This window comes from Zalophus californianus, chromosome 5 (assembly GCF_009762305.2).
Source record: "Zalophus californianus isolate mZalCal1 chromosome 5, mZalCal1.pri.v2, whole genome shotgun sequence".
Classification (NCBI taxonomy): Eukaryota; Metazoa; Chordata; class Mammalia; order Carnivora; family Otariidae; genus Zalophus; species Zalophus californianus.
In genome coordinates this window covers 92,445,059-92,468,940 of record NC_045599.1, presented here as the reverse complement: position 1 = coordinate 92,468,940, position 23,882 = coordinate 92,445,059, and the positions used below count along the sequence as shown (strand labels likewise).

Sequence of the window (23,882 nt, the reverse complement as noted above, 5' to 3'; positions counted from 1 at the left end):
TCTGGCAATCCACAGTTGCCATCATCTGGGCGACCCACAGTTTATGTAACCAGCCTCCTGGGGTGGACATTCTTGATTCCGATTTATTGCTATTGCAGACATCCTTGTCCATATATTTTTATATCCTTGTATGGTTATTTCTGTAAGGTAGCTTTCCTAGAAGAGGAATTACTGGGTCAAAGGGCATATGTATTGTAAAATTTAGAAGGTACTGCCAGATGGCCCTCCAGGGATGTGGTCTGATTTGCAGTCCCAGCCACAGCATGCAAGACAGCAAATTCCTTTACACAAGAGGAAAAAGGCGTGAGCCATGGGAAGCCAGCCCTTAGCTACCATTTAGTGAACAAATATTTATTAACTAGGTCCTGGGGCCAGGTCCCGTGCCAAGTCCCAGGATCGTGTTGATGAATGGGCTTCGGTCTTTGTCCTTGAGGAATGCACGGCTTAGCAGGGCAGCAGACACAAAACCATCCTCTCTCATTACACTGCGATTGTGCTATTAATAACTGAAGGAAACAGCAAGGGCGCTGGACAGTCACAGATCACGGTTTGAATTCTGCCTCCTTCACTTTAAGAGGCCGTTTGGCCTTGGATAAATTCCTTGACTTCCCAGAGTCTTGGATGTTGGGTCCTGGGTCCAGTGTCCCCTTTTGTGGACTGCACCGGGTTTCCCACTCGCACGTGTTCTCTAGGGGTCCACTGCCTGAGTCTGTACCGGAAGAAGTCTGGTATTGGAGAGCCTTAGCTTCTTGCCCAAACATGGATGGAAAACCCTCATCAAGCCTTCAGTATCAGAAAGGCCTTTCTGGTTGAAATACCTCCTACCTGCCTTTATGTTTTTCATTCATTCATTCATTCATTCAACAAATACTTATTTTGTACCTTTTCTGAGCCAGACACTGTGCTAGACGCTGGGGCCACTGTGGTACTGAGACATTGTGTCTGTCCTCCTAGTCTGGGGCGCTTGTAGGGTGAACAGTCACAGAGTGTCTGTGATCAGGGCTATTGGACAGTGGGTTTCAGCTGAGCAGACTCAGTGCTTACTGTGTCCACCTGCTGGGTTGACCAGGCTTCATCCAGGCCTTGGACAGAGCACACAGATTTCAGAAAGGAGCGTTCCAATCCCTGTCCCTCCATCCTCTGATCTGGACTGAGTTAGAGGTTTGGGGCCCTTTTGCAGGCTTGGGGGAAGGAAGGCAGTTAGAAGACCTGGCTTGGTCTAGGTCAACACTGACCTTCAGAAATACCTCCCTATTTTGGGCCTTTTGTTACAGCATCCAATGGGTTGCTGGGGCTTGAGTGCGGTTTGGGAGGGGTGAAAATGATTCTGAAACGCCGGTGCTATGTGATCCTGGAAGATTCCAGGTGAAGGATGCTTTGCCTGGTGGGGGGGATTCTTTCCTGTGTGTCCTAGCTGCAGTTTGCAGGTGAGAAAGAGAAGGACATGAGCCAGGAAGGTAGGACGGGTGGCTGCAGGAGTGCAGCGCATTGGTCCAGCTGCTGGAGAAGACATCTGAAATTCGTTTCTATGCCACAAAAGCAAGCAAGCAAACACGGCCCCTCCATATAAACTCATGCGGCATGTATTTAGACATAGGTTGCCAAGTGAGAAAAGCATGGTTGAAAAGGTTGTCTATGTTCTGCTGTTGTTTTCTTAGAGGAAAAAAGGATGTATACGTCTATGCTTAATGCCTGTGGAAGAATGCAAGACCATAATGCTGGTACCTCTGGGCAGGGGGCTGCAGATCAGGAGTGAGAAAAGAGACTCAACACCCTCTGCTTTTTTAAGCAGCTTGATTATTTTTCTTATCATGTGTATGTGTTACCTCTTATGAAAAGGAAAAAAAAAAAAAAAACAAAGTAAAACCCTTTAATACTGCCCCATATAGCTTTTTCAGTGTTTGGAGAATTGGGGAGTCATTCTAGGATCCTATAGGTTGGTCTGGTTTTAGAGGTGTGGTTGGGACTCTGGGGATGTCCCTGTCTTGCTCTTCACTTGAGAGTCCTAGATTTTGGGGTTTCTTTTCTTAGGGCATTGCCTCTAGAATTCACAGGTTCCAGGCCTGTCCCCCCACCTGCCTTCCAGTGTGTTCCCGGACCTGGTCTCTTCCTCTCTGAGCCGCCATTTCTACACACTTCACAGGGGTGTGTGCCCCCATCATGCAAGAGTGTGAGATGTCAGGGTGGCTGTTCATGCTCCCACGGCAGGGCATTGTAGTAGGCGCCCAGCAAACTCTTATTCTCTTCCTTCTTCACTCGGAATTCATCTTTGTTCATTTTAAGGTAGGTAGGTGGGTGGGTGGGTGGATGGATGGATGATGACTGGTTTCAGCATTCATCACAGTGCTCAGCCAGTCCAGGAGCAGGCCATCAAGAAGGTGGCAGAATCAGCAAGTGGGACCAGGAACTTTTATTTCTTTGCAGGAAAGTACGGGTCACCCCATTTGTCAGTCACCTTTCCTAAACCCTCCAGGGTCTCCCTGATGAAAAGTCCTAATAATGAGTAAATGCTCGAGCCTTTATTACCTGCCAGGCACTGTTTCAAGCCCAGTCTCTATGTGGTGGAAATTCTCAGAGCAGCCCCATAGGGCATGTTGCCATTTAAAAAGATGAGGAAGTGGAGGCAGGGGGAGGTAAGTAACTTACTCAGAGAACCACAGCAGGTGAGCCGTGGGCCATACTTTGTAAGCCCTTGCGCACGGCATGCCTCTGTGATAAGCCAGAGGAGGCGTGCTCAGCCCTCATTCTGTACTCTTGGGGGTGACTCCTTGTCTGTTACTCCCTCCTGTGTGCCCAGCTCCGGGCCAGGCACTGGAGCTGTGGAGTCTCTGTCTACAGGGATATCAGCTTAGTGAGAGAAAGCAGCCACAAATAGCCAATAAAATGTGGAAAGTGTGAGAATAGATGCTGGGAACACAGAGGAAAGAGGGACCAGCTCCGCCTCTCGCCTCTTGGGGTGAGGGGAGCCTCCCACCAAAAGAGATATTTGAGCTGGGCCTTGGCCTGGGAGGACAGGGAGGAGTTCACCTGGCAGAAAGGAGGGGGAGGGGGAGGGAGAGGGGAAAGAGGCGGGAGGATGAGGAAAGGCAGGAACTGCAGGAACAAAGGAACAGCAATAAGACACATTATCTACAGAATGGCACGTGGTTCAGTGTGGCTGGGTGGTTAGATGTTGGGAGAGTATAAGGAGATGGGGCTGGAGTTGAGGGCCAGATCCTGGGACACTGGTTATGTCTTGCCCCCAGTTGTGGCTCCAGGGGTCACAGATTTCATCCTTGTCAGGAGCTCAGCAGACAAGATAAATATGAGTGATGTGGGCCAACTCTGGAGCTTTGTTCCACTCTCCCTGCATTTCAGATTTGTATGAAGAATTCCTTCCATGAAGAATTGTCCCTTCTCTTAAAGCACAAGTGCTCAGTTATCCTCATTTTCTGAACTCTGATGAGGACATGGGCACACTGTTGATGGTACCGCTGGGGATGGCAATAAACAGTGACAGGCAGTTGGCCTCAGCCTGCGAATCAGGGAGACAAGAGGGAGTGGTGGGGCCTGTGGCGAACTGGCCAGCTCAGACCCCATGTGGGAAAAAGGGCTCGAGTGTGGTGGAGCAGCCAGAACTCTGGACTTTCATGTGAAATCATATTGTTCGGCATCAACTCCGGATTTTAAAATCCATACCACTTTTGCTGAACAGAATACATTTGTGGGCCACCAATTTGCAATCTCTGTTGTTGACTGAGCTCTGCATTAATATGCTCGTGTGGAAGGAAGCCAGGCTGGCCGCCCTGAGGATCTGCCTACCTGGGGGGGTTCGTCCCCACAGGAGGGTCAGCTCGGTACCAGAGACAGTCTAGCTTTCTGGGAACAGGCCTGCTTCGACTAAGAAGGGGCTTCGGAGGGTCAGTGGGGCCTCTCTCCCGCTCCCTCTAAGCAGCTTTCCTCAGAGGGCAGGGGGAAGGGCGGGGAGGGGTGGGGAAGGGCCAGCCCCCCCCCCCAACTCCCCGCCAGCGCGCTCTGCCCTTAACGGTGTGTCTGCTGTGCCTTCCAGTCTCCGTCTGCTGCTGCCTCTTCATCCTCTTCCTGTTCCTCTCCGAGCTCACCGGCTTCGTCACGACGGAAGTGTAAGTTCCAGGCCCCCCCCCCCCGGGGCATTTTAGAGCTTTCTGAGACCCCAGATGAGAGGAGGGAGGGGCTTTAAAAAGGAGAGAGACCTCTGAACCTTCCAGCTCTCTCATTTCCAAGCCCGCGGCATCCATCACTCCTCTGTTTCTTAAAAGGGTTTTGAAGTTCGAGCAAAAGCAAACACTTCTATTGAAGCCAAAGAGAACATTCGGGTTCCGTTCTGTGGGGGGGGGGCCTCCTGGGTCCTCAGATGAACAGAAATCATGGACCCGTCTCTGCTGTCCCTTTTGTTTGGCCAGTGGGCTTTTTTCCCTCTGAATCATCGCAGGGTCATTTGATGTGAAAGCTGGAGCAGTTCAGAGAAACGGGGGCAGCTTCCTAGCCGAGGGGGGCGGGGCTGCTGACGTCAGAACCCGGCCCCCTCAACTAAGCCCCCTTCCCTGCTCGGAGGCCCACACTCAGTGAGGAATCAGCGTGGGCTTCCTGGCAGCGCTTGACACACTGTAAATCGATCCCCGATTTCTAGAATCATCCTTTGCCCAGATAACCTAGTAAATGCTCTGGGGTATGTGTAACACAGAATGCCATTGGGATTATTCAGTCACGCATCATCGGCTGCCCTGAGGTGGAATTAGACCCCAGAGCTTCATGCCTTGGCCACTGGCTCAAGGCTTCCAAGCCTCTTCATTCCTGTGTTTACAACCCAGAAAGTCATCATGGGGCTGGTCCCTGGCCGCCCACCCACTCCCCTCTCCAACACGGGAATTTTCTCTCTCGCTCATGGAATTTCTTGGTTTCCTTTGCCTCCCTCTCAGCAACAAGACAATAGGAAAGGAAAAACATAGTTGCTTAGCCCAAGACAGGCCTCGTAGCTGTGGAAGCATTACCACCTTTAGTCCTCAAACAGCCCTGGGATGTACTTGCCTCCCTACAGATGAGGAGAACTGAGGCTCAGAGAGGTGGGGGGACTTGCCTGTGCTCATACACTGAGGAGGGGGCTCCCGAGGTCCGCCAGTCACCTGCCCACAGGTGTGTCAGTCTTGTCTGTTCCCCACCACCACCCGCCAGCCAAATCATGTCGTTCCTGCCCTCCACTGGTTTGGGACAGTTTGCCTTCCCTGTCCCTCTGATCGTGTTCTTAACCCTGATGGCACCAAAGCCCAGGGGGTCTCATGGAGTGGTGGAAAGAGCTTTGGACAAGGCATCGGGAGACCCAGGGCCAGGCCTCTGCTTGATTACCACTTTGCTGTGTGACCCTGGGCAGGTTGCCAAACCTCTCTGGCTCTCAGTGTTGCTGGCCAAACAAAGGAGGGTACACCAGAGTCAAAGCTTCCAGGTCTGGGGAGGTTTGTCTGCTTCCCAAGACATGTGACCCCCCCCCCCGACCATGCAGGGGTCAGAGAAGGTTCTTTGTCCCACTCAGCTCCTAATGGGGGGGGTGGCTCTGTGCATATTTGGGCCACTGGATGTCTCAGGGGTCACCCCATCATGAGTCGGAGTTGGAAACAGGGACAGCAGCAAGATATTAAGACCTACTGTGTGCCATACACCTGCCGGTCTTTCCAGGCTGCACCCCATTCCCTGGTGGGGGAGGTGGCTGCTGTACAACCCCCTCATGTTCTGAGCAAGGTGAGTGGGGTACATGTGTGACAGCAAGGAAGGAGCCCCAACTGTGTCCCAGGCACCAAGGACGCTTTATATATTCCAAACAGGGCCACTAGGAAGTGCGAAGGCCCTGAGGCAGGCATTACCTGGTATCTGTGCAGAGCAGATAAAGAGCTGATGTGGCTTGGGAGCAAAGTGAGCAAGTGGGGAAGATAGAATATGGAGTAGGTAGGACCAGGTTGGACTAGGTCCGGCTCGCTGTTGTGTATTAATGGGACTCATTCTTGGTCCTGAGCTCCCAGAAGTCAAAAACCAGGTCAGCCTCATTCATTGCTGTGTGGTTCCATGCTCAGAGGAGCTGAAAATGCCAACAGTGGACGCAAACCATGAACAAGTGAACAGAACTAGACTATATCAATTAGAGAAAAAGGCTCTGAAGAAAGAAAAAAAAAACCACAGGGCAGGAGACAGAGAAGGTATGTGATATTTGGTGAGGTTTAAATAAGATTATTTACCAGAAAGGTACTTAATGTAGCACCTGATATACTTTAATATCCATGGATCCATAGCTCTTCATGCATTTATTCATTTCATATTTATTTCCCATCTAATGCTAAAAAGGTAAGGCCACCCAACACCTGCCATTTAATGAACATTCCATGAATGTTGATTTTCTCATCCCCTCCCCTGAGCTGAGAACAGCCTCCTTCACTTCCTGCTGACATTGTCAGGGGCAGCTTATTTAGCTGTTTGTCAGCTCAGCCCACGGTGAGGTAGGGTGCTGAGCCAGTGGGCCCCAGACAGGTAAGTTGTGATGTCAGAGCTTGTGACCGAAGCAGGTGGGGCTGTGTTGGGGGCCACTCGGGCAAGCCTAGACAGCTTGTTCTGTTTAACCAGGACAGGGCTCACTCCTTGCCCAAGAGCACAGTGTGTTCCTGTTGCTCTGCCTTCTGCCCTGCTCCAGGGATTTCCCCTTCCTGACTCCTGGGGCATCCTGGACACTCTGGTCCCAGCACCTCCCTGGAGAGGAAGAAAGATGAGGGGTGAGTGGAGTAATCAGACTGTAGGGCTGTTCGAGGTGTGTTTACCTTTTGTCCTCTGCTAGGCTCTTCATTTGCAATGTGAGTAGCTGGAGGGATGGAGGGAGGCAGGAATGAGAAGAGAGACCTGTGTGTCTGGAGCCCAGGGTCCAGAAGCCCCGTCTGTCTTGATGCAGGGACCCTTATGCCCCCTCTCCCCCCGCTGCCACGTGACCACGGTGTAGGAGTGCCCAAAAGGAGTCTGTAGGGGTGAGGACTGAGGACTCCACAGAAAAAATCCAGAGGAAAAAGGATTGTTCTGGTCTTCCTGCTATCAGAAGCTTCTCTGACCCCTGGGAAGGCCTGCCACTTTGGGAAGAAATGAAGGTCACAATTCTTCTTTAATGGATGGCTGGCCCTCCCTGGCAGTTTTGTGACCACAGTGGGGCAGCACCCCCCACCCCATGAGATCGTATCCCAGGGAAATGAGGTCACTGCTGGTAGGAACAACATTGCTCCAAACCCGACCTGTGGTTATCAGTGACATAAGACACTATTCTGGCCCAGCCCGGTGGGGAAAGGAGGCCTGTTTGTTTGGGTGGTTGGACTCTAACCTGGGCTTTAGACAGGCCATTAATTACTCTTGGGAAAGTGGCCCCATAGGGTGCTCTGCAGCTTCAGGTTTCCAGGGGAGCAGCCCCCCCACCCCCCTCAGGCAACGTGGCTGCAAAACATTCCAGCCTTTGACTGCCCAGGCTTGGCTGCTCTTAATTATTAACCTGATGAGGATTTGTAATAAGAAAGCGTAGTAACTGGAACTCTCCACTGATAATTTATAGTATAATAAATGTGTTATACTTTCTAGTTACAATTTATAATGGGCAACCGCGTGCCCGCCAGCCACTTGGGTTAGCACTTTACAGTGATCATCTCGTTTAGTCAACACACAATCCCTTGAGGGAGGTTCTCCTGTTAGCCTTAGCCGCACTGTACAGCTGGGGAAACTGAGGCACCGGGAGGCTCAGGCCACAATGGGGTTAGTAAGTGGTGGAGCCAGAGTCAAACCCAGGTCCATCTGACACCAGAGCCCAGCCTCGGCACCCCTGCCCTGTCAGACCACCCTTTTCTGCCCAGAGCATTTTGGGCCCCCAGGTGCATGGGAGCTGCTGCCTTTTGGTCAGACTGTTTGACTGGAAGGCTTGGATACACCCTTCCAGGGTGAGGTGGCCGAGCAGGCAGTCAGAACTCCAGGAAACCGTTGCCCACCCAGTGGGAACTTGGAGGTTACCTTGAACTGTGTCCTTACATGCTCCATAGCAGGCCCCTAGTGGGGAGGCCAGGAGCTTAACCAGGAGGAGGACCTGGCCATCTCCTTCAGAGCCCAAGTTACCCACTCTGAGGCCTGCATTGGGAGCTAGAGCCAGGTAGAGAGACCCAAGATTGTCGTGTGAAGGAGCGCTGGTGGGCCTGAAGGCTTCCGAGCGTGGAGTGACTAGACCAGGTTCATGCTGCAGCACAATCACCTCTTGTGAAGGTGAACTGGTGGCAGGGTGACCCTGGAGGGCAAGGCCCTGGGGAAGAGACTGGGCGATGGCAGTGGAGAAGGGGGTGGCGGCAGGACTCGGCGGATTTTTGGGCCCCCCACCTGGTAGGGAATAGGTAGGAATACTTATTTATACCTGGAATGGTCAGGGTTTAAAAGAAGGTCCTGGAGAGTTTGCTTACATAACATACATCCCTCCCCTTCCAGCCTCTGTGGGCCTCACTGCTGTGTAAGTTTCCATTAAATCAAATTATTAAGCACAGAGGTCAGCGACTTTGGGCAGGAATCTGAACTATTCAAGTGCTCTTCTAAAAGCAAATAAAATTGTTTTCCATAGATGTCATCGGACTCACGCCTCAGCCTAGAATTTCAGGGCCTTTGGTTACATTCCACCTTCGCTCTCCCCACCCATACACCTCCCCAGTCCCTCTCACTCTCTCCCTACATGGCCACCGCTCACTGACCCCCACGCAAGCCAGCCAGATCCCTGACGCTGTGTGGTGTCCCCCAACTGGAATGCGCCCCCCTCTCCTCCACCGGCCCACGTTGCTTACGTCCCCCATTCATTCTGCAGAGGTTGTGATCTCGTGCTCTGTGCTCCTGGCTCGGGGAGCCCTGGTCCCACTTGGTTGGGGAGTCAGATGTGGCAGCCCGCCAGGGTGTGGCAGATGGAGGTGACCAAGGGAGGCTTGTGGGGCACAGATGGAATGGTCCCTTTACACCTCCATGCCCTGTGGGTACTTGGGCCATGGGTGGGGGTGGGGTGGGCTTCTGAAGGTTATCAGAAAGATGACACCTGCATCACAGGTCTGCCTGGGGACACTTGCCTCTCAGTTTTTCATTGATTCCTTGCCCCATCCAGTTTAATGCAATGGAAGGAGCGTGACTGTGGGCTCCCACGACTTTTATCTGTCTTCCTCTAAGCCCAGTTTCATCCTTGTGAGAAGAGAACAGTAATCCTACTAAACACTGTCTTGCTGTAGGTATTAAGTGAGATACCACATGGGAAAGCCCCTGGCATAGTGCTTGGCACCAGCTGCGTGCTCAGCACGGGAATATCTTCTTTGATTAATTATAAGCAAAGCCACCTTTCATACGGGCCTTCGTATATACCAGGGGCTGTAAAGCACCTTACATCCTTTAACACATTAATCCTTGTGATGAGAAAAGCACCTTTTGAGGAGAACAAACTTTGTTTTTCTGGGTTGCTGCCTAAGCATTTTACAGTATGATAACCCTACTCGCACTCAGAGTCTGGACACTGAGATAAGGACTTTTGAGTTGAGGATGCCTGCCATGAGTGCCTGCTTTTATTTTCCCGGGGCACCTTTTCAAATAACTACTTAGAGTTAAGGCGGGAGGAGAGTTGGTGACCTCTGCCCCAATCATCATATAAGTAATAAGTGCTCGCTACCCTGCTCTCTATCTCCTGCTCTCTCCTGCCCTCCCCCTGGCCCATGCCATACACACCCCCATTCCTGGGATCTGTAAGTAATAAATCTTGGGACTCTTTCTTCCTTTGTGTGGATGTGTTGAAACTGTGCCTTCAATCAAAATGACCCTGTGGGTTTCACTTCCCCAAAGTGGGAGCTCGGATGCTGAGGGAGCTACCTGGCAACACTGTGTGGGTGGCTTGTGCCCCCTCGTTCAGCAGGTCATAATTGGCATGTTGTCGATTTAATACACCAGCTGTGGGCCCCTCAGCACAGTCCTTACCACAGTGCTGTGAGGTGGATACCTGTTATTACCAACTCCGAAAACACTGATATTTGTGAGAACAATAAAAGTAGGGGATACTTTCTCATCGAGCACTTACAGTTGACTAAGATTATGCCTGTCCGTGATTGTCCCTGTTTTACATCTGGGAAAACTGAGCCTGGTAGAGGCAAAGCCCCTTGGCATAAGGTCAGTCAGCTAGACAGTGGCAGAGCCAGGACTTGAACCCTGCGAGTCTGGACTTCACCATGATGCTTTATGCTCTTTACCCAAGAAAGGCCTGCGCAAGGCCCTCAGAGAAGTGAGTAACGTACGCACCCCTGTCCTCGGGCAGCCTACAGCTTTATTGCTCACAGCCCTGGGAAGGAGCCCGAATCCTGACCCCTTTCTTGTTCTTTCTCCTTCTGTCTTCCTCTTCGCCCTTCCCTCCCTCCTGGTTTTCTTCCCTTCTTTTTGAGAGGTATATGTAACTTAGAGACAGCAAAGCGCACAGATCTTAAAGGTGAGACTTGATGACTGCTTGCCTGTGCTTACACCCATGTCACCATCACCCCATCAAGACAACACCTCTCCACCACCTGGAAGCCTCCCTTTTGCCCCCTCCCAGTCAGCATCTCCCACCACCACCACACTATTGTGACTTTTATTACCAGAGATTAATTTTGCCTGTCTTCAGACTTCATAGAAAGCTTTCCCAGTTTTACAGTTAAGGAAACCGAGGCTCAGAGGGGTGAAGCAACTTGTCCCAGTTTCCCCAGCTTCTCAGAGGCAGGGCCAGGAGGTGAGCCCATATCTGTCTGCCTCTGCCCCATGGGTCTTCTCATCACCCTTGCTAGTGACAGGAGGAATCAGGCCCATGGGTCCCGAGACAGCAGTAAATCGACAAAAAGCTTTTATTGCCCTTCCAGGTAGGTGGATTTCTGGCTATCCGTTCATCTTTTAAAATCAGTTCAGCCCCAGGGGTGCCTCGGTGGCTCAGTGGGTTAAGCATCCAGCTGTTGATTTTGGCTCAGGTCATGATCTCAGGGTTCTGGGATCGAGCCCCACGTCAGGCTCCACGCTCAGTGGAGTTTGCTTGAGATTCTCTCTCTCCCTCTGCCCCTGCCCCTCCCCCCCTTAAATAAATAAATTAATTTAAAAAAAAAATCCTTTCAGCCCCAGCCATTAAAGTTAGCTAGCCTTGGCAGGCATCTGTGGGTGGGCTATGGGCTGGCTTGCAGCGTGGGCTCGGGGTAGCAGGAAGTCAACAGCCTTGGAACATCTGCCTTGCATTCAGAAGGTGGCAGTCGGGGCCTCGTTGGGTAGGCGGCACAGGTGGTGGAAATGCATTTATCTGGCCGCCCAGAGCCCTTTAGGAAGGCACCTGGGAGCAACGAGTTCTAGCCTTAGGTAACCAGACCGGACGAGCTCTGCAGGCTTTCTGTCTCTCCCGAGCACCTGAGCCCCTTTATTCTACGTGGCACTAGGTAGCCTGGACTCTGTGAGATGGGAGAGGCCCCCTGGGGCCTCCAGGGTGAGCTCACCTTGGTGCCACACCTGGGATTCACCTCTTTCTGCACTGAGGTCACCTCCAGAGGATTGCCAGGGGATGACATCATCCCACAATCCCTCAGTGATGTGCTGAGGCCCTGCCTCCCAGGCGGGAAAAGTGAGTAGCTTCAGGGAAGAGTCTCGCTTGTTTGGGAAGGGAAGGCAGGGTCTCCTCTCCATGACCGTCTGTTAATCACCTAGCAGTCTCATCGCTCAACAACCCTTTGGAGTTGCAAATCAAGGCTGGCGTAGAAATGGGGCTCTGAAGGCTGAGGAGGAGAATTTGGCTATGGAGATATCCATCCTTCGGCATACCTCCTGAGGTCCTGCTTGCTCCTCTCTCACTGGCTCATTTGTTCTTTTTGTTCCCTGATAGGGGCCAACGCTATGAGCCTGCCAAGCACAGGCTCCTATCTTCCCGCCCCACAGCCTGTGTGTGGCCTCAGAGAGCCAGCCGCCCCTCCTCCCTTTTACCGCCCTTGACCCTAGATGTTGAGAGTGAGAGCAGGGGAGATAGCATGAGCCCTGGAAAGCCTGGGTCTCAGGCAGAAAGCAGACAAGCCCCAGGTGACTTTTTGAGCCCACTGTTTCTTAATTGAGCATCAGCTACATCACATTAGGGGCTAAGAGCATAAAGACAGGGTCTGAGTAAAAATGCCCATGCTGTGGCCACTCTTTCCCAAAGATGAGGCTATTTACCCGGCTTCCTGGGAGTTGAATTGCTTAGAGCTGCAAGCCTTTATTCTCTAGCCTGTGGACAGGACCCTGGTTAATGTTTACAATAGCCACAGCCCAGCCACTTCAAGCTGCCCCCATAGCTGTTCACTAGGGGCCGGAGGGACTTCTGTTCACCAAGCCTTTAGATTCCGTTCCTTCTCCCCATGGGGAGTGCTCTGGGAATCAGAAGTGGGCTTCAGACACGGCCATCCAGTGTCTACTCAGCAGCTCCTCGGGGATATCTCCAAGACACTTCGAGCTCAGCACAGCCACGTGGAACTCGGTGCCTTTCCCTCCCCACTGCTCTTCTTCCAGGGGCTCCCAGTCCAACAGAGGGTTCCAGAAAGAACGTGGCAGTCTGCCTGCATGCCTCCGTCGCCCCACCCCCCCGCCCCATCCAGCAGCGAGTCCTGCCTGCTCTAGCACGCCATATCTTCCATCCCTCCCTCCTGTCCACCCCCCCCACACACACACACCTGTCCAGGCCGCCATCTGTCCCCTGCACTACTGCCTCAGCCTCCCGTGTGGTCTCCCCAGTGACAGTGGCCCCTCCGGTCAGTTTGTTAAAGGGTAAGCCTGACCGTGCCGCCGCGCCCAGGAGGTGAAGGCCTTCCCAGGGCCTCCGAGCCTGCCTGACACGACACAGCCCCTGTCCATTCTCCAGCTACAACACACAGCCCACACTTCCCTCTGCTCTACACTGCAACCACGGTGGCCTTTGCTCAGTTCCCCAAATCCGCCACTTCCAGGCCTCTGCACACTCTGTCCCAGGGATTCCCCTCCCTCTTTGCTAGGACAGCCTCCTCATCCCTGAAGCCTCAACTCCCATCTCCTCAGAGAAGTCCCTCTGGCCCACCCTCCCCAGAGGTCGGTGGCCCCGTCCGTCCCTCCCATGGCACCCCACAGCTTTCAGACAGTGCAACAATCATAGTTGGTGGAAGGTATCTATTTAGGGGTCGTGCAGTGTCTGTAAGGTTGAGGAAGGCAGAGATCACGTCTGACTGGTTACCCACTGTCTTTAAAGCCTGACAGGTAGTAGGCACTCCAAAAGTATTTGTTGAATAAATTCATGTTGCTCACAGATCCCAGTGTGGTGCCCTTGTCCTGGAGAGCAAGGTGGCATGGCTGTCCCTGGAGCACCCTACCCCCACACTGGACCTCTCTTCACAAAGATGCCCACATCCCTACCCCTGAGACCTGTCAATGTGTCACCTTACGTGGCCAAAGGAATTTTATAAATGGGATTCCGTTGAGCATCTTGAGCTAGGGAGATGACCCTGGGTTTTCCGATGGACAAAGTGAACTGACAAAGTTGCTGTAAGAGGGAGTTAGGAGGTCAGAGAGGAGTGAAGATGCCATGTGGCTCTACTGTGTTTGAAGGTGGCGGAGGTGCTGTGAGCCTAGGCAGCCTCTAGAAGCTGAGAAAGGCAAGACAATGGATTCTGCCCTGGAGCCTCCAGAAGGAGCACAGCCCTGCAGACCCGTGTTACACTTCTGACCTCCAGGAGTGCAAGATAACAGATGTGTGTTGTTTTTAAGCCACCAGCTTTGTGACAATTTGGGGCAGCCACAGAACACTAATATATCAGTCTAGTCATGTCTCTAGCCTGGTGCTTGCCCCAGGGCTTTATGAGCGCTGGACACTGAAGATGACCACCCAGGGAGTCCCCTTTTCCCGGTTGAGTGGGAGGGGGCTCAAGAGAGTAGGGAGAAAAAAAAAAAAAGAGAGAGTAGGGAGTAAGGTACCATGTGCCTGGTGCTGCCAGGCCCTGATGCCTAGTAAGACTCCCATTTCTCAAGTGTTCAGACACCCCGTTAATAGTGAGTGGTAGTATCCCATTTAACAGCTCACAGAGGTGAAGTTACCTGACGAGTTCACATAGAAAGTGGCAGAGCCAGGATTGGAACTTGAATGTGTCTGACTCTGAAAGTATCCCTCTCTTTCTAAGTGGTAAAGCCAGCATTTGGAGAGGGCTCTCCAGATGGGAGCCCTGATCCCCTGTGCCTGAGCAGGCACACGCTTCCCCAAGATGGGGGTTCTAGTTATTTGAGCAGTGGTCACCAAGGGAAATGGCCCCTGGCTGGCCCCCGCAGCTGGGGTGGTGCCCCATCTCAACAAAGGCTTCTTTCTGTACTTGTCTCCCTTAGCGTGAATGAGCTCTACGTTGATGACCCGGACAAGGACAGTGGGGGCAAAATTGACGTCAGCCTGAACATCAGTTTACCCAATTTGCACTGCGAATGTGAGTATTCCCGACAGCCCTCTGCTCCAGCAAGACCCCTCCGTTAGGCACAGCTGGGTGTGCAGAAATGACGAGATGACCAGGACGTGTCAGCAAACAGGGCAAGCTGAAAATAGCTGGTAGCATAAGATTCTCCTTACTCTTTTTTGTGGGGGGACAATGTAATCAACTGTGCATGCATTTGGAGAGTTTCTGGATTACAAAACCCATGAAATTGCTAACAGGGATTCCCTCTGGAGAGTAGCCACACTGGTGTGTTGGCGGCTGTCTCTCAGGTCAGGTTCCCAAGAGGCAGAGCCTAAGATTTTCTGCAAGTGAGTTATTGAAAGAGGGCTCTTGGAGGAACTGGAAGGGTGTGGGGGATGTGAAAGGACAAGCAGAAATGTGTGTTCAGGGGAGGTCTAATCACAGCCTGATTTCATGGAGTGCTGTGGCATATGCCACAGTTTGTCCTACCCATTAACAGGGGGACTGGGCTATTATTTTTACCCATATCCCTGGCTAAAGGCTGCAGGGTGATGTGCGGGGGAGGGGTAGGGAAGGGGGTCACTTAACCTCTCAAGCATCTCGAGGCAAGGAGACCTCCCACCAGCCAAGAGCAGTCACCTGGAGAAGGATGCAGCTCTGAGCTATTAGCAGCTATCGGGAAACTTAGTTTTTTACGCCATACTCTTGTTTGTTTCATTTGTTTTAACTGAGAGAACGAATTATTAGTATAAAACAAAACTCATTGGAAGTCTGGCTCTTTTGCCCACTAAGACTGTGTGACCCTGGCAAAGGTGTGACCTCTCTGAGCCTGTTTCCTCATCTGTAAAAATGGGTTTAGTGCTGTCTGTTGCCTGAGGTTTCTGGGAGGGTCTGATGAACTGGTTCCTAAACTTATCAAGTGGACTGTGTGTCCCCTCCTGGACTGCGGTTTTAGTGTCCCTTTGCCCCAGCCTGGCACGTAACCCGATGCAGGCCCTTCTCCTCCCACCCACTCCTTCCTCCTGAAGGACAGAACGTCGGGTGTGTCTGCGGACAGAGATAGGGAGAGATTCAGTTCTGTTATTGCTTCTGGTGAGAATTACATCACGATTTTGAATCCACAGTGGGCCCTGAGCCAGGAAACCTGTTGAAATAGGTCAGTTTTATTTTTATTTTTTCTCTTTCTCTTAGAAAAATAATTCATCTGGCAGCTACTCATTCAGGAGTTGGTCGTGTCTCTGGAACAAGGAAATTCTTAGGCCAGAGGACTGGGATGATCGGGACAGGGGAGGGAAGGGATGTGGTTCTAGGTTCGGTCCCAGTGACGGGCCGTGGCGGGGCCACCTCAAGCTTCAGGCTGCATCAGCCCACCGCGCCCCATCACTCTGCGGGGCCATAACCTGAACCCACGCGGCTCCCGCTTGAGCCCCGCACCCTGGCTTCTCTTTAAAGGAACTTCACATTTTTATTAGAGAAAAAAATGCACGCTCCTCATTGTACCTTTGGAAATTCCGGAGCAACAGAGAGAAGAAATCCATAATTCCACCCACAACGGCAGCGTCCCTTGACATTTGACACCATTCCATTCTGTTGGCCTTCCTTTCTGTGTGTTTCTAAACACGGCTGAGATCATGCTTTGTGTGCAATTTCATAGCCTGCTTTAAAAAGTAATATTTTATTGTGAACTAATATAGGAATATATTTTTTACTTCAAAAAGAATCATATTCAAAATACAAAAGAAAATGTATAAAGAAAAAAGTAAAAGAAATACGTGTTCCCTGGGGTGCCATCCACCCCAGAGGAAGCTTCTACTAATAGCTGGGACTCCTTCCCTACCCCTCTGTGTGTGTGTGTGTGTGTGTGTGTGTGTCCGTCTGTCTGTCTGTCTCTGTCTGCGAACACATATCATGTTTAGGTGGGGATTTTTTTTTTTTTTGGCTTTTTTCTTTTTACATAATTGGGACTCAACTACATGGGACTTTTCTGGGGTTTCTTGTTTTTTTTCTGCTAATATCTTGGAGCTGTTCTTACATTACTCATAATATTAGTAAGATGATAACCACAACTGCCATTTATTCTACTCCTACTCCAATCTAGGCTCTGTCCTGAATTCTTTGGCTGTGTTAGTGCATTAAGATGAGAGGTGCTCTAGCAGAGTGACCAAAGGGTATGTCCTCTGGATTGAAACTCTGTGGGTTCCAATCCAAGCTCCATTGTTTCTTAGCTGTGAGATCTCAGGCAAGTTACTTAACCTCTCTGTGCCTTAGTGTCCCCCCGTATAGAATGGGTCTGATAATATCTTCCCCACAGGGATGCTCAGATGGTACATTCTTATATTAAAAGCACTTAGAAGGGTGCCTAGCACATAGTAAGTCCTGTTTTAATTTTTTTAATCCTCGCAAGCTTCAGCTAGAGGAGGAAACTGAGGCACAGGAAAGTTAAGTAACTTGCTCAAGGTCCCACAGCTGGGAAGGGGCAGAGCCAGGAACCACAGAAAGTGGCAGGCCCAGAGCCCAAGCTCTTAGTCACTGGCCTGCTGTGAGCCGCCTCACCCCCCATGTAGATTTTGCTCTGTCCGTGTACCTGCTGCACAGCATTCCAGAGGGGGCTGTTCCGTTGACCAGTCCCTGTTGACAGGCAGCTGGGCTGCCTCCAGTGGTCACAGTTTCAAATAAAGTTGCCCAGAGCAGCCTTGCACACACGTCTGGACATGTGTGCGTCTGGAGAATAGGCTCCTAAGGGTGGAGCTACTGAGTCAAACAGGGACCTGTTTGCATTTCTTTTAAATCAAACATTACGGCATCAGCATTTCCCACATACTACAGACCCATGAGCGTCATTTTTAATGACTACATCACATTTCCTTCTATGGATGGGGCCTCACTTGCTTCCCCATCTCCACTGAGGACTACGATTGTTCCCATTTTTCCCTTTTAGGGTTGGCTCACATAAAATGGCTTCCAGCTCTTCTTCCTCTGTGTTACAACCTCCTTTCCAGGGCTTCTTTCAGGGAATCTGCGTTTTCATAGTTTACAAACCCATGCCTCTTAGACCATCTCAGGGAATGCAGTTGGCGTGGGCCTGCCCATTTTACAGATTGGGAAGCTGAGTCACAGGTGGAGAGTCACATCAGAGGCAAGGACCAGGATTCCCGGGCCCCAGGTTTCCCATTCGGTGTACTGAGGAACCCAGAAAAGTGCCCGAGCTCCAGGAAGGCAGGGTCTGCCAGAATAGGCATTGGGTAAAAGAAGGTGTGAATGAATGAATGATGAGTAAAGCGAATGACTGCCTGGACCTGTTCGCCCAACAAATCCAGAGACTGAGACACATTAAATGCCACCATTCATTAGGCACTTGCCATGTACTATGCGTCAGACCCCGTTCTAAGCACTTTCTACACACATTCATTATTTAATCTGCATAATTCTTCAAAGAAGGTCTAATTATTATCACCCCCATTTTCCAGAGAAAGAAACAGGCATCAAGGGGTTATGTGCCTTGGCCAGGGTTGAATAGCTGGTAAAAGGCAGGGCCAGGATTCAGACAACCTTTGAACCCCAACCCTCTGTTTCTCCCTGTAGCCTTGCATTTAGCAGGTGCAATCATCACCTCTGCAGCCCCACTAGCTGGTACCTCCCCCAGCTCTTTTCCCTCTTCCTTTGCAGCCCCAGGCAGTGGCAGGGACGGGACGTGGCGGGCTTGCTCCCTTTTAGTCCAGCCATCACCTTCTCCTCCTCCTCTATTGGCTCTGGGCCCCAGACAGTGAGCTCCTAGATGGCCTGGGGCCCACCTGTCCATGGAGTGGATGACGGGGCAGGGGTCCAGGGAGGAGAGGGCTGGCCCCACCCCCACTGCTCTGGGCATTTGTGACTCTTTCCTCTCCTTGCCCCCTGCAGTGGTCGGGCTTGACATACAGGATGAGATGGGCAGGCATGAGGTGGGGCACATCGACAACTCGATGAAGATCCCACTGAACAACGGGGCCGGCTGCCGCTTTGAGGGGCAGTTCAGCATCAACAAGGTATGGAGACCCTGCATGGGCCCTTTGACCCGCTCCCTGTTCCTTTGGTCCCCTTCACCCCCCCCCCACCCCCCCCACCCCCCGCCTCACCGCCCCAGCCAGAGCCTAATAAGCATCAGCGTGCCTGGCGTTTCCTGCTGAGAATCTGGGCGGGGGTTCCAGGTCCCCCGAGGCATGGAGCCCCTGCTGGCTGGTTCAGGAAGGGGCTACTCTTCTTCCCAACAGGAAAGGCAGTGGGTGGTGAGAAGACCATGGAATATACAGCCCCGAGTGTGTGTCCCAGCTCTTACTTCTCTTGGCCAAGCAATACCCTCCAAGTCACTGCACCCATCTTAGCCATCTTTAGGGGGAGGGTGTGATGATGGTAAGAATAGAATGATACCACCCGGTTCCCAAAGTTTGTATGAGGATGAAATGAGCTAGTACACATTCATCCAAAAAACGTTTATGAGACACTTTCTGTGTTCTAGGGTGGGCTCTTGGCTCTGAGGCCGCCCAGAATAGGTGGAATGGACTGGAATCGGTAGAATGAGGGGGCAGAGTTCCCGTGCTTGTGGAGCTTCTGTGCTGGTGGTGGGGAGACAGACAGTATACAAACTGAGAAGCATTGCAGCAGGTGGGTCATAGGCGCTGTGATGAGGAAGAAAGCAGGGGAGTGGGGAGAGCGGAGTGGTTTGAAAGTACCTGGTAGGCCCCAAAGGACCACTCAGGCATTACTGCTGTTTTGTTGCTAGAACCAGGAACTTGAGATCCTGAGCCAAGGATGTGAGCAAGTGCATTTGGGCGTGCCGGGGAATCCCGGCGGGAACCAGCAGAGGTTGCCCCACACGCGCCGCACCCATTTCAAAAGCTCTTCTTACGAAGAAGAAGGGGAGCCTCTCAAGCACCCCGTGAGGTGGCACCATGTTACAGATGAGGAAACTGAGACCCAGAGAGGTTGAGTGTCTTGCCCAAGATCACACAGCTATCTCCTGTGTTCCATAGCTCCCCTTCCCAGTCCCGCCAGACTGGGCCATTGGCCACTCCTGGCTTCTGCTTGACCTCTTGTAGCCTCTGTCAAAACAGCCTGCCTCTGGTCCCTGGCATCTGAATCAGGCATTACGAACTCACTGGCCTCACCCAGCCCAAAGACAAGTTATATTGGTCCTATCCAGCGTTCAAACATGTCAGAGCCAATATCTAAAGATTGGGAATCCAGATTTCTGGCTTTTCAAAGTCAGAGGCTCTAGCCACCCTGGGCCCACATCCCATTGGCAACTGCCATCTGGATCCAAGGGGCTGCCCGTTTAGACAGGGCATGTGCCCTCCTTCCCACAGTTCCTGCTGGGTGGCCGCAAGGTGTGACACTGGTGTGACTGGACCTGTCGCTCCCCGTGTAGTCTTAGGGCCTCTCCTCTCCACATGGCCCCCGTGTGTGTTCTTTCTGGCAGACTGGCCTTCTTCCATGAGAGCTCAGGGCTCCCTGAAGTGTGAAAGTAGAGAATGTTCCTTGGGCCACATTTTTGGGGTTAAACTAAGTCACAGGGTCAGTGCTGTGCTCCATGATTCAGGTTTTATGGTGGTGGTGATGGGAAGCCATGTGAGAGTTGTAAGCAGGGAAGTAATGCAATCAGATTTACGGTTTAGAACTATACTATCCAATATGGTAGCCATTAGCCGTGTGGGCTATTTAAATTCCTTAAAATTAAGTAAAATGAAAAATTCAGTCTTTCAGTCTCACTAGTCACATTTCAAGGACTTTATTAAGAGAGACTAGTGGCTACCATATTAGTGCTCTATGCCATTTTTATCATCAGAGAAAGTCCTGTTGGACAGCAAAACTTCAGAAAGCTCACCGTGACAGCTGTGGGGGGAGCACAGTGGAGGGGGCCAAGAGCAGAGGTCACGGTCCATGGTTGTGCAGCGGAGTTGGATAGAAGTGGTCCGATTAGAGATGTGGAGTCAACAAGACTTACTGATCAGTTGGATGCAGGTGGTGAGGGCAAGAGTGGAATCAAAGCAACCTCTTAGTTTTTGTCTGAACAACCAGGGTGTCCCATTTTCTAGATAGAGAGGCTTGGGTAAGCATGGATTCTATGGGCGATGGGGCTGGGAAGCAGTCCTTCAATTCTAGATGTGTTTCATTTGGGATCGGAGGTGTGTTTCTGGGGCTCAGGAGAGTGTTCTGAACTGGAATGTGAATGTGGGAGTCCTCAGTGAATAGATGATGTTGGCAAAGGATCCATGGCACCAAAATGTAAGAACCCAAGGTCTTTTTTTTTTTTCCTTAAAGATTTTATTTATTTATTTTGAGAGAGAGAGGCAGAGCAAGAGAGCACAAGCAGGGGGAGCTGCAGAGGGAGAGGGAGCTGAGCAGAGAGCTCCCACATGGAGCTCGATCCCAGGACCCTGAGATCATGCATAACCTGAGGTGAAGGCAGACGCTTAATGACCGAGCCACCCAGGTGTCCCAGAAACCCAGCGTCTTGATGCAAATGTGGTTTGAGGACTGATTTCTGGTACACTCCAGCTTTGAGGAGTAGGGAGATGAGGGGGTGATGAAAGGTGGGAGAAGGGGCAGCCAGGCAGGTAGGAGGGAACCCAGCCTAAGGCAGGCCCTAGAATCTAGAAGAGAACATCAATCAAGGAGGAAGGCTGGTGCTGCATGGGCGGGGTGGACTGCTGACCCGTGAGCTGCAGGGAAAGCGAATGACATGGGAGAGGACAGGGCTGCCGCACAAGCAGGGCCTTGGGAAGCACAGAGGGCATGGGGTCCGGGCCGCCATGGAGAGGGGGGGGGCCTTGGAGAGGAGAGGGTGGGGTCTGGGCTTGCAGGGAGCTGGTTGAATTGGTGGTAGGCCCAGGCTCTTGCTCTGCCCGCACCTGTGCGCCTGGAGAACTGCTGCTCTCGTCCACAGACCTCCTTGACGCAGGTCCCTCCGGAGTCCCTCCTTCCCCTTCCTCTGACCGCCTCCTCCGTTACGCCCCGTGTTGCTACCGTCCACTTCACTGCTTGACTTCTTTTGACCATTGTCCCCCGCCCCTTGCTGATTAATTCATGCATCTTGCTATGGAGCGTCTGCTGTGTGCCGGGCTCCACACTTGGCACGGGGACGCAGTGCTGAAAGAAACAGCCATGGTCCCTGACCTTGGCAGCACTGTGGTCGACTATGGGGTGATAGCCAACCCGCAGCTAAACACTCAAGCAAATGTGTAATCTCGATGAAGCAGCCGTGAAGAGAATGAAGAGGGTGTTATGGTGGGGAATAAGGGAGGAGCCCCACTGAGATAGGGGCATGAGGGAAGGCCTGTCTGAGGGGTAACGGTTGAAGATGAGGAGACACACACGGCTCCCAATTGTGGGGAGCTCCCCTCGGGGGTATGGCCACCTGGCTTAAACAAATATTTATGCCCCAGACAATGAGCAAAGAAGGGCCCCTGTTGGTTCCCAGCGTGGGGTGGACACAGGAGAAGCAGGACCACCACCCAGGAGATAGCCCAGCAGCACACCCTCATGAAGGCGGCAGTCAGCTCCCCTCAGAAAGGCTGTGGTCGAGAACCGTGCCTACAGTGCTCACTGATCGAAAGACTCTGGGCATTTGAGCCTCTCTGAGCCACAGTGTCCTCATCTGTAAAATGGGGATACTAGTACTGCCCTCTCAGGTTGTAAGACATGAGCAAATTAAAATACAAAGCACTTAACACCGTGGGAACGGGTACACGCATCAGTGCCCCTTCCCTGGCCTGCTTCGTCTCCCATCAGTGGGAGCGTCCATGATTTCACCAGCTGGAACCCACTATCACCTGGGTACAAGTGTGCTCATAAAATGTGCATGGATGTTGTTCAAGAAACGGGTCTTCTCTGGTCGGGGAGGGCCAGAGATTCTAGGAGAGTGTCACTCCAGCCCTCGCCTCATGGCTGCCACCTATTGGGTTCCTCCTGGCCCTTTCCTAGATTAACCTGTTTAGTCCTCGTAACAGCTCTGAGGAGACGGAGGCATAAGAAATTAAGTAGGATTTGAACCCAGGCAGCCTGGCGCCAGGCCCTTGTACTGCCCCCACCCATCCCCTGTCCCCTTGTTGCTTCTCCTTGCCAGCATCTAGATCACGTGAGCTATGACCACTTGTGTCCGTTCACTCCGGGTCACAGCTCAGGCCACCCTCCGCCCTTGTCCCTTGCAGAGAGTGGAGACCCCCACTCTCCCTTGTTCCGGGTGCATGCCTCCTAGGAGCTCTCAGACAGAGGGTGCTTGCTCGACAAGAAAGCCAGCAGCCACAGTGTGCCCTGATGATGGGCGAGGTTAGCCCCTGGCCCCCACCCCCTTCTGTCCCAGCATCAGGCTTACACTTGCCCCATGGCTTCCTTATCTGTCAGCCAGTAGTCAGACATCCGAGGTCACATGTTCCGAGCTGCACTGGCAGCCCCCAGAGCAGCCCAGACTCCTCGCTGAATCACCCAGCCCCCAGGAGGAGGGCAGGATGGGCCCGGGTTTGGGGCCTGGCTCCATCTATATGTTTCTAAAATCTATCAGAGACATTGACGTAGATGCCTAAGTCACAGGCTCTAAAAGCATCGTCTTTTCTTTCTGCAGCCCAGCATGTGCTGGTATGAGTCAGCCACCTGTGATGGATTCCTTGTGGTGGGGGGTGGCTGGGTCACTGAGTCACAGCCTCGCGGGGTGGCAGATGCGCGGGAGCCAGCCTCCTTGACTCACTTAACTCTGGGAGCATGAGGCCCAGGCTCCAAACCCCATTCTGAACTCTGCCCACCAGTGGCCCCATGTCACTGCATGGAAAAACTCCCAAAGCCCCCATGCCTGATGCTATTGGTTTCTTACTTCCGGAGGTGATAGACATCGGGACCTGTAGCCCTTACTTTATCGTGTGAATTTTTTTTTTAAGATTTTATTTATTTGTCAGAGAGAGAAAGAGAGAGAACTCACAAGCAAGGGGAGTGGGAGAGGGAGAAGCAGGCTCCCACTGAGCAGGGAGCCCAATGTAGGACTCAATCCCAGGACCCTGGGATCGTGACCTGAGCCAAAGGCAGATGCTTAACTGGCTGAGCCACCCCAGCGTCCCTGTGAATTTTTTATAATACAAGTGTGTATAGTTAATTATTTTTATAAGTAAAAATGAAGTTAAGAAATCGTTTTGAGATACAGAGGGCTTTTCTCCATGCCCTGCCTGTGTACATGCTGTTCTGAATTCTGGGAGGGTCCTTCTGTTCTTGAGTCCTTGTTCTGATGATGAACATGTTCATCCTAGGAACCCAACGCAATAACAGCTACCATCGGCTTTGCCCTCCTCACCTCCTTTAATCCTCCTAATAACCCTTTGTGGTTGTCATCTCCATTTTGCCAGTGAGGAAACTGAGGCACAGAGAGGTTACTGACCTTGCCCGAGGCACCCCAGCTGGGGG

General features: G+C 52.1%; 1 protein-coding gene across 3 annotated transcripts in view; it reads left to right on the top strand.

Moving 5' to 3' along the window:
- ERGIC1 (endoplasmic reticulum-golgi intermediate compartment 1) overlaps positions 1–23,882 on the top strand; it is a 103,241-nt gene that overhangs the window by 52,295 nt on the left and 27,064 nt on the right. For all 3 annotated transcript variants that reach the window (XM_027605580.2, XM_027605579.2, XM_027605581.2), the window contains exons 3-5: positions 4,049–4,121; positions 14,401–14,495; positions 18,360–18,484. In XM_027605580.2, coding sequence (XP_027461381.1) covers positions 4,049–4,121; positions 14,401–14,495; positions 18,360–18,484 — 293 coding nt within the window. The remainder of the gene's footprint in view (positions 1–4,048; positions 4,122–14,400; positions 14,496–18,359; positions 18,485–23,882) is intronic.